This window comes from Callithrix jacchus, chromosome 5, assembly GCF_049354715.1.
Source record: "Callithrix jacchus isolate 240 chromosome 5, calJac240_pri, whole genome shotgun sequence".
NCBI lineage: Eukaryota > Metazoa > Chordata > Mammalia > Primates > Cebidae > Callithrix > Callithrix jacchus.
The window spans coordinates 162,189,802-162,209,576 of record NC_133506.1 but is presented as its reverse complement, the minus strand read 5'-3'; the positions used below and the strand labels follow the sequence as shown (position 1 = coordinate 162,209,576).

The 19,775-nt window shown below is 38.9% G+C and overlaps 1 protein-coding gene across 1 annotated transcript in view; it reads right to left on the bottom strand.

The window, feature by feature from the left end:
• The window catches only part of DNAJC15 (DnaJ heat shock protein family (Hsp40) member C15), a gene marked incomplete at its 5' end in the record, with an annotated part of 78,267 nt that overhangs the window by 9,334 nt on the left and 49,158 nt on the right, over positions 1 to 19,775 (bottom strand). Inside the window, 2 exons of the mRNA XM_035297977.3 lie at positions 7,659 to 7,730; positions 8,362 to 8,477. Of these exons, the coding sequence (XP_035153868.3) occupies positions 7,661 to 7,730; positions 8,362 to 8,477 (186 nt within the window). The remainder of the gene's footprint in view (positions 1 to 7,658; positions 7,731 to 8,361; positions 8,478 to 19,775) is intronic.

Below are 19,775 nucleotides of genomic sequence, written 5' to 3'. Positions count from 1 at the left end.
CAGGTAGTAGTATTCCCATAATACCTAAAAGTAAAACCCAAAGTCTGTGGTATGGCTTGCAAGTCACTCCATCATTTGGCCTTGGGCTTTCTCTCCAATTGTATTTGCTACCACTCTCCCCTTGCTTGCTATGCTCCAGCTAATCCACTTCTAATTCCAGAAACAAACCGTATGTTCTCATTTCAAGACCTATGCACTTGGTATTTCTTCAGCCTGAAATATTCTTTCTTCATTTTGCATGACTTACTCCCTTAGGTCTCTGCTCAAATATTATCTCCTTAGAGAGAATTTCTAAGAAGGCTATAAGTAAATCAGCAACCGCCTCCCCTCCAGCTGCCGTTCTCCATCTCTCACGCTCTGCTTTTCCTTCAAAGCACTTATGATCCATGACATCATGGGCATTTTTTATATCAGTCTTTTTGCATAACAAACCACCCCAAAACCTACTGGTTGAAAGCAACAATGTTCTTTTTATTTCTCACTTTTCTGTGGACTGGCTGGGTGGTTTTTCCGAGTGGGTGGTACAGGATGGCCTCAATAGGGCCTCAGCTGGGATAGGTAGGCCTCTCTCTACTTGCTCTTTCATCCTTCAGGAAAGCTTAGTCTTCTTCACTTGGTGGTCTCAAAGATCTAAGAAGGTAAGAGCTGAGGCTACAATGCTTCTTGAGGCCTAGGCTCAGAAATCACTCGTCAGCTTTGCTATATTCTGTCGGTCAAAGCAAATGACAAAGGCCAACCTGAACATAAAAGGTGAGAAATCGGACTTCACCGCTTGTTGAGAGTTGCTACGAAGCATCTGTGGCCATTTTCAGCCTACCAATACCTATCTACTACAGTCTCTCACAGTGGAATATAAGATTCATGACGGCAAGGTCCTGGTTATCTTCCTCAGGATCCAGTGCATTATCTGCTTTACATTAAGTAGTCAATGACTTTTGTTGAGGAATAAACAATTGCTCATATAACACTGTTTCCAGATACTTCATGATCCTGTTTCAACTTCCTCTGAATATGATTTGATTTGTCAGTATCCTTAAAAAATCTAGCACCCATAAACAGATACCAAATTCTAGATGAGATCTAAAAGCCTCGCTCAGTACAGCTGGATAAATACATGCTAACTGAATGGATGCATAACTGATAAATACAGAGGACTGCAGTAATATTTGGCCTTTGGTAAAGACACCATGTGTTCTTTATGCAGCTTAGGGCTGCTTTTATGCTGTTGAATCTCATAGGCCTTCACATCAAATACAAGTCCCATGGCTGTTTTCCATGTGAAACACTGCCAAATCTGTCCAATATTTATACAACTGACTTTTGAGACTTAAAACATCACATTTATTCCCCCCCAAATTTAAACATAATCTCTTCTAAATCATCAACTTCTCTGGTTGATCATTTCCACTGACACACACACCTGCTCAAAACTACTCAACAAACTTTTATAATAAAAAAAAGTAAAAAGCAGAAGAAAACAAAAAATCGCATTTTTTCCTTAATGACTCATCCCCCTCTTGCAGATATTATTCCATTTCTCTCCTCCTCTTCCTCACAAAACTCTCAAAACAGCTGTGTATATAAGCTAACTCAACTTCCACATCTTTTTACTCCTTAGCCCAGCACCAATTTAAAGTATTTTTTTCTTTTTTTGTGACAGAATTTCACTCTTTTTGCCCGGGCTGGAGTACAATGGCATGATCTTGGCTCACTGCAACCTTTGCCTCCTAGGTTCAAGCGATCATCATGCCTCAGCCTCCCAAGTAGTTGGGATTACAGGTATGTGCCACCATGCTGGGCTAATTTTTATAGAGACAGAGTTTCTCCATGTTGGTCAGGCTGGTGTCAAAGTCCGTTTTTTAAGGCCATCAAAGTCTTCCAATGTTGCAAAAATACTCTAGAGACCCTCTTCTCTATCCTTATTTTAATGGTTCTTCTCATGGCAGCATTCAACCCAGTTGATCACCTGGTTTCCTTAAATATATTCCTGTCTTAGCTTCTATGGTATGATTTTCTCCTTGGGTTTTTTCCCTTCTGCCTCCTTTGCCGTTTCCCCCTTTCCTAACTTGATCGGTAAGTGTTGGGTTCCTTAGACCTGGATCCTCGGTTTTCTTCCTCCTCCTTATTTCTACCCATACTTTCACTTTTCAGGACCTGTTAAGGTTGGTTTCAACACCATCTTAAATTGATGATTCCCGAATTCTTAAGTCCAGTCTGTTTTTCTGAACTCTAGAGTCATTTATTCAATTTCTACTCTCCACTTCCCCTTGGACAATTTATTGATTAATTCACTTAACATCAAGACATATTTTCTCTCCTAAACCTGTTTGCAATACACCCGTCCACTCTAGATCATCCCCACTTCAGTAAACAGCTCCACCATCTATCTAATTTTTTGACTCAGAAATCAAGGGGAAATACTAAATTTCCTATATCAAATCAACGGGCAGTAAGCGTTGCTTCTGTTTCTAAAACATACCTTGAATTCACTTTCTCGTCTCCATTCTGAACTAGGTCGTCATTATTTTTCACTGAGATTACTGTTATCCGGCCTCCCAGATGACCTGCTACCAATTCATTTGTCACACTGTCTAAAAGTAACTTTCTTTGCTTTTGTTTTTGGTTATGATGGAGTAGTGTGTTAGATGCTCACATTGAAAACAACTTTAAAAAGCCAGACAAAATTCATCACAAAAATAAAGCCACCACCAAAAAACCCTACCTGTTGAATTAGTGTTATAGAGAAACTGCTAAGAAAACCATGACTTGAGGGTCCAAAGATTCTGAAGGGGAGGATTCTGGAAGGGGAGAGGTAAAATGACATTCTGAAACTGCTTTTTCCCTTGGAGTACTGATGATTCCTGGTGTAAGGCGAGAAATTAAAAGTATGGGCAAAGGACACACTGCTAAGACAAAAATTGTAGACTGAAAGATTTAGGATCCAACTGACAAAGGCAAGCTTGAAAACAGAACATGAGGCCAGGTGTGGTGGCTCACACCTGTAATCCCAACACTTTGGGAGGCCGAGGCGGGTGGATCCCGAGGTCAAGAGATCGAGACCATCCTGGTCAACATGGTGAAACCCCATCTCTACTAAAAATACAAAAAATTAGCTGGGCATGGTGGCGCGTGCCTGTAATCCCTGCTACTCAGGAGGCTGAGGCAGGAAAACTGCCTGAACCCAGGAGGCGGAGGTTGCGCTGAACTGAGATCGCGCCACTGCACTCCGGCCTGGGTAACAAGAGCGAAACTCCGTCTCAAAAAAAAAAAAAAAAAAAAAAAAAGAGCATGATACAGATACACAGTTGGGTGTTTTACACATAAACACACACAACCTGACAAAGGCAAGCTTGAAAATAGAGCATGATACACAGTTGGGTGTTTTACATACATACACACACACACACACACACACACACACACATACACACATCCCAAATTCTGAACTTACACAGAGTAGAACAAAGTAGAAGCTTCTGAAAAGCACAGTAAAGTTTTTGGAAGTTTCAAAAGGCTAAGGAGACTGTGATTAGAGATCAGAACATGCCAGGCATAGGAACCCCACTGAACACCCCAGAAACCCAGCTGGAACCCTTATAGCAGTGGTTCTCAAACATTAGTGTACATTAGAATCAACTTGAGGGCTTCGTAAAACACAACCTCCATCTTCCGAGCTTAAGCAATTCTCCTGCCTCAGCCTCCCAAGTAGCTGGGATTACAGGTGCATGCCACATCTATTGTAATGTCTGGCTCAACAGAAAATACCCTGATACTTGGATCAACCTCTTCATTCATTCTCTTGTGATATGTTGTTTTGTTTAAATGTATGAAGAAAATACAACGTCACATAAATGGGTAGTTGGGAAAGGAAAGAGTATTTTATTCATCTTTTCAGATAATTGAAGATATTCTTCATTGCTGCTGACCCAAAACTCAACAAGTGGTAGTTTCTTAAAGATTAGTTGCATGGTAGAACCTGAAACCATGCCAATGAACTTTCAAAGTCTATTATATTAAAATCTGTTGGTCTTTTACTTTGAATTATGATTATTATATTATTATTTTGCCATCTATGATTTTGTAACATAATCCATTGGTCATTTGGGAAATACGGCTTCACTGAGAGTTACATATCATCCAAATGTTGATGTATTACATTATATCAGCATTTCTAAAGATGTGGTCCCTACACTGTCAGCAGCTTCCCCTGGGCTTTTGTTAGAAATGCAAACTCTTGGGTTCCACTCTAGACATACTTATCAGAAAACCTGGGGCTGGGGCCCAGCAGTTTGTGTAGGAAGCAGCATTGATTAGATCAGTGCCTCTCAAACTACGGCAAAGGAGTACTTTTAAATTTTTTAAAAATTTCCAATCTGTAGTGGACCAATACTTATACATAGTACAAACGTATCACACATTTGATTATCATGGTGATGTTATAAAACTTTCTAAATGTTTACTTTTGATTCCTGTTTTTAACTTGCACAAAGTGGCCTGGCAAGAACAGGCAAAATACACATTGATTAAGACTGCATTGGATAGGCTTTCAGAAACCTCTGAGCAAGCTGTCCTCTCCCCTTCTATGCATCACTATAAAACTACCGATTTCATAACCACCAACCTCTTTCTTCATCAATTTAAGAAAACCAGTAATCCGGCCAGGCGTGGTGGCTCATGCCTGTAATCCCAGCACTTTGGGAGGCCGAGGCAGGTGGATCATGAGGTCAAGAGATCGAGACCATCCTGGTCAACATGGTGAAACCCCATCTCTACTAAAAATACAAAAATTAGCTGGGCGTGGTGGCGCGTGCCTGTAATCCCAACTACTCGGGAGGCTGAGGCAGTAGAATTGCCTGAACCCAGGAGGCGCAGGTTGCGGTGAGCCGAGATCGCGCCATTGCACTCCAGCCTGGGTAACAAGAGCGAAACTCCGTCTCAAAAAAAAAAAAAAAAAAAGAAAGAAAAGCAGTAATCGAAAAGATATTAGCCTTCTTGAAAGTATTAGATCAAGGACCTAAGATGGTTTTACTGCATCAATTTTTTATCTCACTATATTGAAAAAGCAAAATTTCCTTTTTACCAAAATACATCTAAATACTCATTTTAAACTAATTACAAAACATTTATTTTCAGCCATTTCCCACACCTAATTTTCTGGTGTCACTTTCTTTGCACAGCTGATAATGAAATGTATAACAAATTACAGTTGGTCCAACATTTGAGATTACAAATTTGTTCTATCAGCTGGTAGCAAAACCAACAGAAAAGTTGCTTGGGTGTGGGGTGGGGTGAGGAAACCTATTCATGAATTCAGAAGCACTAGAAATGAGATTTAAGTGTTTCCAGCTACCAACAATACCCAGTGGTGACCTGGCCAAAGTAAACATGCTCAACGATTCTAAAAAGAAGAAACAAAGTTAAAAGCTGCCCATTCTCATACTTCCCCAGATACTCTTGCATTTCCCTTTCCAAAGGCAGTGAGGCATTTTTGTTTAAAATCTTTTAACTTCCCATTGAAAACAAAACAACTTTCCTTCTCAAAAGATAATTTTCAGATGCATAAGCTACCATCTCCCACTTCTTCAAAAACAGAAGTTCCCACATTCCTTAACTGGAGTTCTTAAACTGTTAAGTAGATGGATGGGTTTTAGGAAGCACATGAACTTTCTCAAACTCCAAGTGTTTTTAAACTTTGGGTGAATGAACAGTTATATGGAAAAAAAGGTCCACAGTTGTCAATATATTCTTAGAGAGTACAATAATCCAAAACAATTAAAAGTATCTTTCTTAAGTTAAAAATGTGATCTGGGCTGGGCGCAGTGGCTTGCCCCTGTAATCCTATCACTTTGGGAGGCTGAGGTGGACGGATCACGAGGCCAGGAGTTTGAGACCAGCCTGACCAACATGGTGAAACCCTGTCTCTACTGAAAATAGAAAAATGAGCCGAGTGTGTGGTGCACACCCATAATCCCTGCTACTTGGGAAGCTAAGGCAGGAGAATTGCTTGAACCCAAGGGGCAGAGGTTGCAGGGAGCTGAGACTGTGTCACCACACTCTAGCCTGGGTGACAGAGTGAGACACTGTCTCAAAAAAAAGAAAAAAAAATGTGATCTGAACAGAGACATAAGGTGCAGTCTTTACATTATTGAATAGGTATAAAAGGTTATTAAATCATGTAAACAAAAAGGACTTTAGAAATAAATCCCTACATTCTGTAAATAATAAGCTCATATTTGGAGAGGTTAAAGGCACGTTTAAGGCCACCATGCTGGCTGGAAGGTAGAAGCCAGAGAAACATGCTGACCCCTTGCTCCCAAGTCCATTCTTCCACACCCAGCTACCCACACAGGGCCAGACCAAAGGATATTAGTAAGCCCACTAGAGTCAACAATCTCACCTCGAATAAATAGAGCATCTCAGAATAAATCAAGTAATTCCTTAAACACTACTGGCTCACAAGAGAGACAAACATTTTCTTTTTTTACTACAACTATCTAAAAATACATATTGTTAGATACATTTTAGAACCTGCTTCCTTGCCAGCAGGCACAATCAACAACTTGTCAGTCATCTGAAAGACAGACAGGAGTGCTTGACCCTACTGCAATCAATCAGAGAAGGTATTCACTTGACCTGGAAGGAACAGGGACTGCTTAGGAAACAGAGGGCTTTAAGGAGGCACTTCAACACGTTTCTTTCTCCACCAATTACTCCAAAAGCCCACAATGCAAAGTAAATTAGCTGAGTGAATCTTTCAATAACTGTTGAAACTGTTTAGAAATTCTCAGCAAAACCTCTTTTCAAAGTTTATTCTCATGTTTATTCATGCTAAAGAACAGTAAGTGCGAAAACCAAGAGATGATGCTCAGCGAAAAGAGTTTTTATAGTAAGGAAGTGAGAGGCTGAAAAAGAATGCCTTATTTTGGTGTCGGTTAGGATGGAGAGGAATCCAAAATTTGTTTTTAATTTTTTTAAAAAAATAATTAGAAAACTGAAAGTCTGTAAATAAGAATCCAAGAAACCCTTCACTCTCCTACCCCCCCTTGACTTCTGAAATACAGTGTAACTTTCTACCATCTGTTATTTCAAAGCAGAAACAGCAATGAACATATGGGCTTTCTCTCTCAAGCAGCTGTAGTGTAGTTAAAGTTATAATAATTGTTTTTCTGTAAGATAAATTTACATTAAAAACCTGGCCAGTTAAAAAACCAACGGCTCAGCCTCACAGTCCTCCAGAATAAAATTAAGAAATTCAGAATCATCTACGGCGTATTACATTCAGAGATTGGGAGGAAATCCTCTAACTCTTGTGGGTTTACATCTAAGGTTAAATAAATATAATTTGTGATACCCAAATCACTTTATACAACCAAAGAGTCCATAACTCATGTTTTTTATTTTTCTTGATCAAAATGGTTGGTACATCAGATGGGTTCAGGGAGTCATACATCAAAATCAGCAACTAAGTTCCTGAAAGCATATAATATAAATCCACACGATGTGTTGAATCACACTCAACTTTAACCTAAATGCTATCACAACACATGTGGCACACAAACTTCCATCTCAACTACATAGCATTTATAATGACTCTAATTTGAAAGGAATTCATGGTATATTTTGATACACATATTATAAAAAATACGAATTCTACCTACCTTTATCTGGGTGATTCAAAAATCATGGTTCTCCTATAAGCTGCTCGAATCCTAGCCTTGCCAGCAGATGCGCTGTAGAAAGAAATTAAAGTGCTTATAATAAATAGCGCCAAATGCAGATTATAAATTAATAGTTTATATGGGTTTCAAGAAATTAAAACCTAATGAGAATTTCACCATCTTGTGGACACATATGAAATGACACCTTTTCACTTAATTCCAATTGATTCAATGTTACATGTGTTTTCCTTCAGTCCTGTGTAATGTCAGTCCTTATTCTCAACTCATTTAAAAAACAAAACAATATACAGGTTAGGGGAGTGAGAGCCTGCAGACAATACTGTAAGTTTGAAAACGTATGCTTTTAAGTTATTTTGGGGGAAGGCAGTAAATATAACGTAGCAGGCATGTATTTGGATTCCAGAGGGACACTGCTGGACTTTTTTTTTCCAAGGAGTCTTGCTCTGTCACCCAGGCTGGAGTGCAGTAGCACGATCTCTGCTCACTGCAACCTATGCCTCCCAGGTTTAAGGGATTCTCCTGCCCGAGCCTCCTGAGTAGCTGGGATTATAGGTGTGCACCAACACACCAGGCTACTTTTTGTATTTTAGTAGAGATGGGGTTTCATCATGCTGTCCAGGCTGGTCTTAAACTCCTGACCTCCTGATCTGTCTCCCTCAGCCTCCCAAAGTGCTAGGATTACCGGTGTGAGTCACTGCACCCAGCCCACTGCTGGATTTTAATTTCAGCATCAGATTGCGTGAGCTTGATCAAATTTTCATCCTCTTGGCGCTTCAGTTTCCTCACTGTAAAACAGGGCTAGAGCAAATATAAGGATGAAATGAGTTAATGCCTACAAAGTACTAGAACAATACCTGAAATAGCAAATGCTTTAATATCTTTTACCTTTACAGAGGATCTCAAAACTCTCTATATCTCATAGTTATTTCGCTTTGAGGAAAAAACCCATGGGAAAACCTTGGCTGTAAGCCTATGTTGTAAACAAAAATTAAAGTCGATTATTATTATTATTATTTTTTTTTTTTTGAGACTGAGTCTTGCTCTGTCTCGAGGCTGGAGTGCAGTGGTGTGATCTTGGCTCACTGCAACCTCTGCCTCCCATATCCAAGCAATCCTCCTGCCTCAGCCTCCGGAGTAGCTGGGACTACAGGCACGTGCCACCATGCCCAGCTAATTTTTGTATATTTAGTAGAGATGGGGTTTCACCATGTTGGCCAGGATGGTCTCAATCTCTCGACCTTGTGATCTGGCTGCCTCGGCCTCCCAGAGTGCTAGGATTACAGATGTGAGCCACCGCACCTAGCCATTCTCCTAAAATTATTTGGGTAAAACCTAATTTATCCAGTACTGGAAATGTTGCTTATGAGTACATTTTCTAGGCAAGGAAAAGAAAATAACACTAACAACAACAGTATCTATCTTATTTAAGAGACTTAACTTTTCCGAGTCTCAAATGGGGATAATAATGGTTGACTTAAAGCACAGGGTAGCTGTTGTGAAGCTGAGAGTAATTTGCTTTGCATGTGATAGCTAAAGGCATGCACTTTTACAGTTGGTCAGAAATAGGTTCAAAGTCCTGACTCCACTACTCATTAGCTGTGAGTTTGTCTTGCTTAAACTCAGTTACAATTTTCTCATATGTAACATACACGTAATAAAACCTACCTCCCAGGTTTCTTTAAATTAGATAATATAGGTAAAAAGTTTAACATAACCTGGCATACATGAATGTAATGGATGCTTATGAGAATGTATTAAGATATTTCCTGCTTTCTAAAAATAAAGTGCAAATAACCTAATTTAACATTTCACGGCTTACAGCACTGTCATCATTATCATTTAAACTCTCAAGGTCTGGTGACGTTTGCTTGTCCTCCTGCTAAAAGGACCTAGAACGTTACTCATTTAAGTTCTATTTCGAACAGTGCCTCCCCCTTGCTATCAGTTGTCAGTCCTTGATTCTGCTACTCTTCTACTCTCAGGCAGTTCCTTGCCAATTACTTGCTACCTCTAATCTGTGGGTAAATGACAGCTCACCAAGCACGTTCAAATGCACTATTAATTGCTGAGTAAGCACATAAAATATTCTTCCATGAGTAAAATGAATTAAATCTTTTCCTATAAGGACCTAGGGGTATTCTTTTTGGCTGTTTACCTAAGTCTTTGAGGCAGCATTCTAAACTTGCTTTTTGGCTTGTAGGTACCCCCCAGATAGAAATTAAACATTGTCTGGTTAAAAGACTACTAAATTTTGAGAAAATAATTGTTAAACATACCAGAGGCATGAACACTATACTGTTTAATTGCCTATTAAGAAATAAAAAATCTATTACTTTGAAAAATTTCAGGATGATGGTTTCGAATTCTTTTTTTGAGGCAGAGTTTCGCTCTTGTTACCCAGGCTGGAGTGCAATGGCGCGATCTCGGCTCACAGCAACCTCCGCCTCCTGGGTTCAGGCAATTCTCCTGCCTCAGCCTCCTGAGTAGCTGGGATAACAGGCACGCGCCACCGTGCCCAGCTAATTTTTTATAATTTTTAGTAGAGATGGGGTTTCACCATGTTGACCAGGATGGTCTTGATCTGTTGACCTCGTGATCCACCCGCCTCGGCCTCCCAAAGTGCTGGGATTACAGGCTTGCGCCACCGCGCCCGGCCTGGTTTCGAATTCTTTGGCTAATCTACATTTATCACGTCCTCTATAGAGGTGCTCTGTAGCACATCTTCTAATCTACATTTATCATGTCCTCTATAGAGGTGCTCTGTAGCACATCTAATCTACATTTATCAGGTCCTCTATAGAGGTGCTCTGTAGCACATCTTCTAATCTACTTTTATCACGTCCTCTATAGAGGTGCTCTGTAGCACATCTTCTAATCTACATTTATCACATCCTCTATAGAGGTGCTCTGTAGCACATCTTCTAATCTACATTTATCATGTCCTCTATAGAGGTGCTCTGTAGCACATCTTCTAATCTACTTTTATCATGTCCTCTATAGAGGTGCTCTGTAGCACATCTTCTAATCTACTTTTATCATGTCCTCTATAGAGGTGCTCTGTAGCACATCTCCTTATCTACATTTATCACGTCCTCTATAGAGGTGCTCTGTAGCACATCTCCTAATCTACATTTATCACATCCTCTATAGACAGAGGTGTTCTGTAGTACATCTTGCCTTCGTTAGTCATGTTTTCTAGCTGTTCTGTATGTGTTTGGCATGTTGTCTTAAGTAGATTCTAAATAACTTTAGGGCTGAAGCTATGATTTGTATCTTAAAATAGAATTTAGAATGTATAAACTACAGGTGCTTAATGTATTTTATATAACCCTCCAAAAATGTGACTGCAAAATGGTAAACAACTTAAAAGAACAAATACTCCATATTAGTAAATACTGATATTACAAAGATTATGCAAAGAATTTTAAAGTATAAAAGGGGTAGCTTAAAAACCTTATTTCATAAAGCTCATCACCAATGTAGCCCTTAATGAAGATCAAAGTTCAGTAAAACCCAAATTTCATACATACACACACACACACACACACACAGACACAGACACACAGACATATGTATTTATGTATGTGTGTGTGTATATATGTGTGTCAATGTTCTTCTTAACCATTGTATATTTTTTAGAAGATATATGGCAAGGTCCATTTTATTTTAGATATTAAGTTTTAGTTGAGCACATAAAACAAAATCTGAAAATTACTCAATCAAAATTATCCTTGGTAATCAAGTACGCTATAAAAATCAGTCCACATGGTTTTGTACATGAAACCCCATAAAGTATTACGCACACTGAGGTCCACCAACCACTGAACTAAAGTAAACACAAGGAAGGAACGTATATATGCGCAAACATGGCATTCAAAACACTCTGCCTGTAAGATAATAATTATCAGACTCCTAATGGTGAACTCTGCAAATGAGACGTATTCTGCTTTGCTGGCAGTGTTTAACTCCCTTTTAGTTATTGTTATATTATGTCTCTTAAACCTTAATACATTTTAATATCAATACGTGTTTGTGCTGAAAAGATTAAACAACATGAGAGAAGTCTAGTTTTTAAGCTCAGTATAAAAATTAAACGTAGCTATGATGATACACCTCCAGTATACACAACCTTACTATGAAACCGAAAATGTAACTTTAAACAAGATGTTACCTAGACCAGATATTTCAAATGGCTCCCTAGAATGCATCTGGCTGGCAGTGGGGGGGTGTGGAACTGAGTGGTGTTCTTGGACCTTACGGCAAACGGAGCAGTTTTGGCTTCATCTTTTTTTACTACTGAGCTTCTGAGTAACATATAGTGATGGGTTTGGCTGTGTCCCCACCTAAACTGCATCTTGAACTGTAGCTCCATAATCCCCATGTCATGGGAGGGGAGCCAGTGGGAGGTAACTGATGGATGGGGGTGGGTTTTTCCCATGCTGTTCTCATGATAGTGACCAAGTCTTCCGAGATCTGATGGTTTTATAAAGGGCAATTCCCCTTCACATGCTCTCTTGCCTGCTGCCACTATGTAAGACATGCCTTTGCTCCTCCTTTGCCTTCTGCCATGATTGAGGTCTCCCCAGCCATGTGGAACTATGAGTCCATTAAACCTCTTTTTCCCTATAAATTACCCAGTCTTGGGTATTTATTCATGGCAGTGTGAGAATGAACTAATACATATAGTTTATAAACAGAGTTCCACAAAAGTTTTTAGAAAGCTTAAAAATCACAAACGTACATCATTTCAGACAATACAGTAAGTATTCAATGTTGTTGATAGTTCTTAAAAAAACTGTAATTTTTTTTTTTTTTTTTTTGAGACGGAATTTCGCTTGTTACCCAGGCTGGAGTGCAATGGCGTGATCTCAGCTTACCGCAGCCTCCGCTTCCTGGGTTCAAGCAATTCTCCTGCCTCGGCATCCTGAGTACCTGGGATTACAGGCACGGGTCACCATGCTCAGCTAAGTTTTTGTATTTTTAGTAGAGACGGGGTTTCACCATGTTGACCAGGATGGTCTCGATCTCTTGACCTCGTGATGCACCCGCCTCGGCCTCCCAAAGTGCTGGGATTACAGGCTTGAGCCATCGCGCCCAGCCAAAAACTGTGATTTTAAGCAAAATGATGTATGGCAGGTCCTTGAATAATGTCATTTCCTTCAACATCCTTTCTTTATAACACTGATGAAAAAGATTGGTTTTTCATTATAGTTACTTTGTTTAAAGTCATAGTTTACAAGAACCCATGGGTGATATTAAGTGAGGCCTTATTGTACACCACGTATAAAAACAATTGTCCTGGGCAGCTTTGTAAAATAATTCAGGCTTTTTGTTACAGACATGAGTTATAGTGCAGGACACTATTCTCTTGCAAAAAAAAAAAAACATAAGGCAAAGACTCAAATACACATTTCAATAAGCAACTCTCATTCTATGCAATATGTCAGAATGTATAGAATCATCTAGCACACACAGAGCATTTTAAAAACAGGTTATCAAAAGGATCAGGTCCGTTTTGCCTTCACCTACCTGTGATGCGGTCTACACAGGGAATATTCAAAGATCACAGAAAACGAAACCATAGCCCTGTACTCATATCTTAAATTATCTTGTTATAATGAAAGAAAGGGCGAGAGGAAAGCAGGTCAGTTTCATTTACCTTTCCATTTAATGTGCTGGGGCAAGTATCCAGCGTCTGCATTCATGACAGACATGGAAAGAAACAAGTGCCAAAATATTTTCAGCACCTGATACTTGGTAGGTATTATATAAAAAGGTATTATCATATCATTCTTCTGTTATTCTAACAAGGCAGAATATTATTCATCTCAATTCAAAAATGAAGAAGCCGACGTATAGAACAGCTAAAAACAAAACAAAACAAAAAAACTTGACCAAGATCATGCAGGGCAAGCCTAAGCCACAGAATCAGGATGAGGATCTGCTTTGCTTGGCTGACATTTACTTAGTTAGTAAGTACCATGTGCTGCACACGTATGTTCACTGAGGCACTATTTACAGTAGCAAAGACACGGAATCAACCTAAATGCCCATGAGTGGTAGACAGGATGAAGAAAATGTAGTACATATATAACATGGAAGACCATGCAGCCACAAAAAATAATGAAATCGTGAGCTCTCCAGGAACGTGGGTGGAACTGGAGGCCATTATCCTCAGCATACTAATGCAGAAACAGAAAACCAAATATCACATGTTCTTACTTGTATGTGGGAGCTAAACAGACACAAAGAGGGGAACAATAGACACAGGCCCACCTGATGGTGGAGGGCAGGAGGTGAGAGAGGGCAGAAAAAATAACTGTTCAGTACTCCTTCAGTACCTGGGCAACAAAATAATTCGTACAACAAACCGCTGTGACACAAGTTTATCTTTATAATAAACCAGCACATATAACCCGGAACCTAAAAGTTTAAAAAAGAAAAAACAAACCTCCAAAAAAAGAAATTCACATGTTATGTAATTTAATCTTCATGGCACCTTATGCAGTTAAAACTAATCTATTATCTGTATTTAACAGATGATAAAACTGGGGTCACCCATTTGGTAGGCAGTAAACTGGTATTTGTAACCAGATACTTGACACCAGAGTCTGTGCTCTTAATCACTAAATTTTCCAAGTGAATTTTATACAGCTTTCAGTTGTATGGGATAAAACTTTATAAACATATTATCTTAAGAGAATGTCAAAATGTAGTCAACTCCGGTCTGTCCTAACAACGTAAGTGACCTGCATAAATAAGGATATCCTCTTTGTATTTGGTTTTCTAATGTGTTTCATACTCAGATTTCAAGATCACCAACAAGGTATTTTGGGAGGCCAATAAAACTTCCGGAAAAATAACAATGCCACTCTGGATAATTTTAAGCACGGAATAGTTAGCAGTATAGTAACTTCCTAATCTGACTCTCATGCTTAAAATCATTTCCTATTTTCTGTTGTCTGATAAGGAGAGATCTCATCTCTTCTTAGATTTAAATGAAGCACCAAGCTAAAGTGAGCTCCTCCCTCCAACTGCTTTGTTTTTCCTGTTAGGTCATAAAAGAGAAAAAAAATGTAGGCTGGTCATGGTGGATCATGCCTGTAATCCCAGCACTTTGGGAGGCCGAGGTGGGCGGACCTGAGGTCAGGAGTTCAAGACCAGCCTGGCCAACATGGTGAAGCCCCGTTGCTAAAAAAAAAAAAAAAAAAAAAAAAATCTGATTTACAAGATATCAAAAACTTTTTGCCAATATAGGACTTAACTATCTAATTTGCTTAATTGTGTTGATTATATCATCAGAAGATTTGTTGTACATGACATACTGTAACCAATTCCCACAAAAATTTGAGAGCAGGCTCTTAGGGAGCATATGGTAAACAAACAAACACAACTGGTGGTAAATCTATCATGGGGAAAATATTCTTAAATGTCTCATATAATACCTTTAATTCTCTGCCATATTGTCCAAAAAGACAACAAATGGATACTAAGGTGAAACAAGCACAATAAAATATGCTTGATGTCACACTGCAGAAGCAGAAAAAAACTATGAAACATATCCTGCATTATAATTAAAAACATGAGACATATCAAATCATAAAACTGAGTCCAGAGAGAATTCAGTGTCACAAAAAAGGATATTTTGGTTGACTGAAAAATTTGTATTCAAATATCATAGATCATTGTTAAAGAATAAAGATACTTCACAATTTTGCCTTTTTTTTTTTAAGGGGAGTGGGATACTTTTAGATTTGAGGCTTTAAAATGGAAAGATTGGGTATTTTCTCCTCTGCCTCCTACTCATAATTTTAAATGTAAGTATAACCTTACTGTAGCGTTTTCTCTTTTTTAAAGACAAGAGCTTGGCCACAGAACAAAATAATACTTACACTGCACACCTACCTTACACCTAAAATAAGACTAGCTTTTCGCCTACTCATTTTCTGTTCAAATCCTCCTTTATAGTAGGATGAAAGCCTCTGTATAGAGAAGAAAAGAGCAAGAACTCGTTAGTTCCATGCATGAGGTGGCATAACCTCAATCTCATCACACAGCTGCAGTGAGAGTAATGCATTTTACTAGAAGTCAACTCAAAATTATGGGGCGGGGGGGAAGCACCAAACAATGGAACTTTTCAGGAAATGCTGACCCACATGAAGACTTAAAAAATGTTAACTTTTTTTTCACTTTAAAGCATTAATTTTCCTATACCAAGATATAACAGAAGGAACAAAAGAAGCAGCAGAGCAGTTAGGAAACGTAACAATAACCCAGAAAACAGATGACGATGGTACAACTAGGGTGGTAGCAGAGGAGTGATAAAAACGGTCAGATTCTGGATGTATACTGAAAACAGAACTAACACTTGCTTGATGGATTGAATTTGGGATATGAGAAAAAAAGGAATTAGAGAGTGATGCTGAGGACACCGTTATGTGCTCACTAGATCTCCCATCAGGAGTGAAGGACTTACTTCCTAGACGCTATGGCTGTGGCTGGCTGATAGCTCCCAGCTGTCAGACACTTCAGGAATCGCCTTGCCTAAAGACCCTCAAGCTCATCCCACTTTGTGGGGTAGCCTGTATCTCCTGACTGGCTGACATGGGATAGAAACGTTGTAGTTCTCCAGGGTTCAGTTCTTGGACTTACGTATACTCACTTCCCAGGTAACATCATTTAATCTCATGACCCTTTGCCCCAACTTGGGATAACTACAGTAAGTCATCCTTGTTTAGAGGTCTTTGTGAGATTGGCTGAGACTTTTGTTAGGTCTGCACTGAAGCCTAATTTGTCCTTCTATCCTCCTTTCCCTTTCTTTCTGGAGTTGTTTATGCTAAGAGCACTCCCTCAGAAAAGTACAGCTTGCTTATCTTTGTCTCACTCTGATTTCCACAGAACCCAAGCTGTGCAAATGACCTCAAGGTTTCTGGACTAAACTGCCAAGCTGCCATTGAATGACGTAGGAAAGGAGCAGCTGTTTACTTGCTGTGGGTGGTAGACATGAGGAGAATGATTTGGTATATATTAAGTTTGGAATGTCTTAAATATCCAAGTGGAGAATGTCTGACAACATTTGAGAGTCATTAGTGTACACATAGCATTTAAAGTCATGAGACTAATGAGAGTTTACAGTTAGAAGTCCAAGGACTGTACTCTAAAAACTGCAACATTTAGCAATATGGAAATGGAGGGGAATCAGTAAGGGAGGCTGAGAAGGCCTAGCAGTAGGGGAGGAAGAAACTACAAGTCAAGAGTGAGGAAATGAAAAATGGTTTCAAAGTTCCTGATGGGTAAAGTAAAATGAGAGCCAAGAACTAACCTCTGGATTTAGCAAAGAGGACAACAAAAACTAAGAGTTGCAGAAGGTGAGCTGAGCATATGATTAGTGTGTGTTTAAGACAGAATGGGAAGAAAAGGATGGAGACAGCAAGTAAAGACACTATTTTCAGTAGCTCTAAACAGAGAAACGGGATGTACAAACTCAGCTTTTAGGAGGAAACATACGTATATATGATTACAAGTATATATGTTTCTAAGCATGAAACCATTTTGGAAAAATAAGTATGCTTACATAAAATAAAATCTGAAAGCATATAAATAACTTTAATTTTTAGCTGGTTGGATTACAATTTTTTTTCTTTTTTTAAACTTCTAAATTTTTGACAGTGAACCCATGTTATTTATACAACTAAAGAAAAAGAATACTCTAAGAAACCAAGGAAATAACTAGAGCTTAAAAAAATGAGTTCCAGGGAGTCAGATCTGACCATTTATATAAGCTACAGTGTTTGAACAGCTTGTTATAAATTTCTACTTGGTAATAAATAATTTCCGGCAATTAATTCATTCAATAAACACTTTAGCAACTGCTATGTGCCAGGCAGTTTTCAAATGAGAGACCAAGGACTGTCCGTCATGACATCGATGCTAATCTATCACTGAATCAATACTGTGAGAAAATAATGTATTATCCAAGATTCAAGTAATTTACAATCCAGTGAAAAAAACAAATAGTCCCCCACCCTGGATACAAGTTTTGAGGAGAGGAAGGATATCAAATTGGGTTAATTACACATACTAAACTGAACAAACTCTGTATCTTTCTAAACATACTACATAGAGAGTATGCCCATATATAAAGAGAGACAGGGAGAGAAATTTAGATACAGATACGAATGGAAAGAATACGGGGGTCAGGCATGGTGGCGCACACCTGTAACCCCATCAAGAGTTTGAGACCAGGTGAATCCCCGCCTCTACTAAAGATATAAAAATTAGCCGGGTGTGGCGGTGCATGCTTGTAATCCCAGCTACTCTGGAGACTGATGCAGGAGAATCGCTTGAATCCGGGAGGTAGAGGTTGCAGTGAGCCGAGACTACACTTCTACACTCCAGCCTGAAGCGAGACTCTGTCTCAAACACAAAAAACGGCCAAGCACAGGGGCTCTGCCTGTGGTTCCAGCACTTTGAGAGGCCGAGGCGGGCAGATCAGCTGAGGTAGGGAGTTCGAGACCAGCCTGACCAACATGGAGAAACCCCATCTCTACTAAAAGTACAAAAAAACTAGCCAGGTATGGTGGCACATGCCTGTAATTCCAGCTACTTGGGAGGCTGAGTATCAGGAGAATCAAGGAGAATCGCTTGAACGCGGGAGGTGGAGGTTGTGGTGAGCCAAGGTTGTGCCACAGCAACAAGAGTGAAACTCCTTCTCAGTTAAAAAAAAGAAAGAAAGAAAGAGGGACTTACTTCAAAGAAATAGGGCTGGTTTTAAGGTTTCTTTCAGGAAACGGAAATTTCTACTCGATGCATACCCCACCCCTAAATTAAAGATAATCAGTTTAGTCATAACGAAACAGAAGTATTACCTAATATTCGTTCTTTTGTTTTTAAGTCATGCCTGGAACTAATGCATACAGTAATTCTTTATTCAGAATAAAAATATTTCAATGAGTCTTTATTTACCTAAAATTTGGAACCAGTGTAATAAAGAAGATAAACTCAGGATGTTTTATAAACTGTCCTTCCCATTATAGTCAGAAAAGCTCATTAACCTTAAAAGCAGGTATTGGTCACTGAGCGATTTTTTAATTTTCAGTTTTGCCCAGGTAGACACAGAGTCTCAGAAAAGGTACCTTAAAACCTAGTGTCTGGAAGAAGTTCATATGGACACTGAGATTGTTATGAGTAAGAAGTCATTCTGTGTGTATCTATATATATATGTGTGTATGTATGTGTGTGTGTGTGTATATATATGTATGTATGTGTCTATATATGTATGTATGTGTGTATATATGTATGTGTGAGTATGTATGTATGTATGTGTGTGTATATATGTATGTATGTGTCTATATATGTATGTGTGTGTATATATGTATGAGTATGTATGTATGTATGTATGTGTGTATATATGTATGTGTCTATATATGTATGTATGTGTGTATATATGTATGTGTGAGTATGTATGTATGTATGTGTGTGTATATATGTATGTATGTGTGTGTGTGTATATATATACACATATATATATATATATAAAATCAACACAACCCTTCCAAAAGAACTGGACCATTTTGCAAATAGAAACTGACATTTGGGGCGGTGTGCAGAAAAGCATGCAAAGAGAAAACAAACAATTGCTACGTTACTCACTACTAAATACATTCAGCCCTCAGTATCCGCAGGTGACTGGTTCCAGGACCACCCGTACAAAAATCTGCACATACTCAGGCACCACAGTCAGCCCTACGGACACCGCAGATACAGAAAGCTGGCCCTCAGCGTAGGTGGGTTTTGTATCCCATGAATACTGTGCTGTTGATCTACACTTGGCTGCAGACATGGAGGGCTCATTGAGCTTATTTTTTAAAATCATGATTAAGTGGACCTGTGCAGTTCAAACCCAGGTTGTTCAACGGTCAACTGCATTTACACATTTCTTCAGAGAAAATCATGATTCCTAAACTTGTAGGAAATTTAGGTCTTATAATATATAGCTTTAAATAGCACAAAACTGTTAAATCACAGTATTTTAATCTATTAATATGTTCGAATTGGTGTCCATGTCATGAGCAAGCGCAAAATAGTAACTATTTA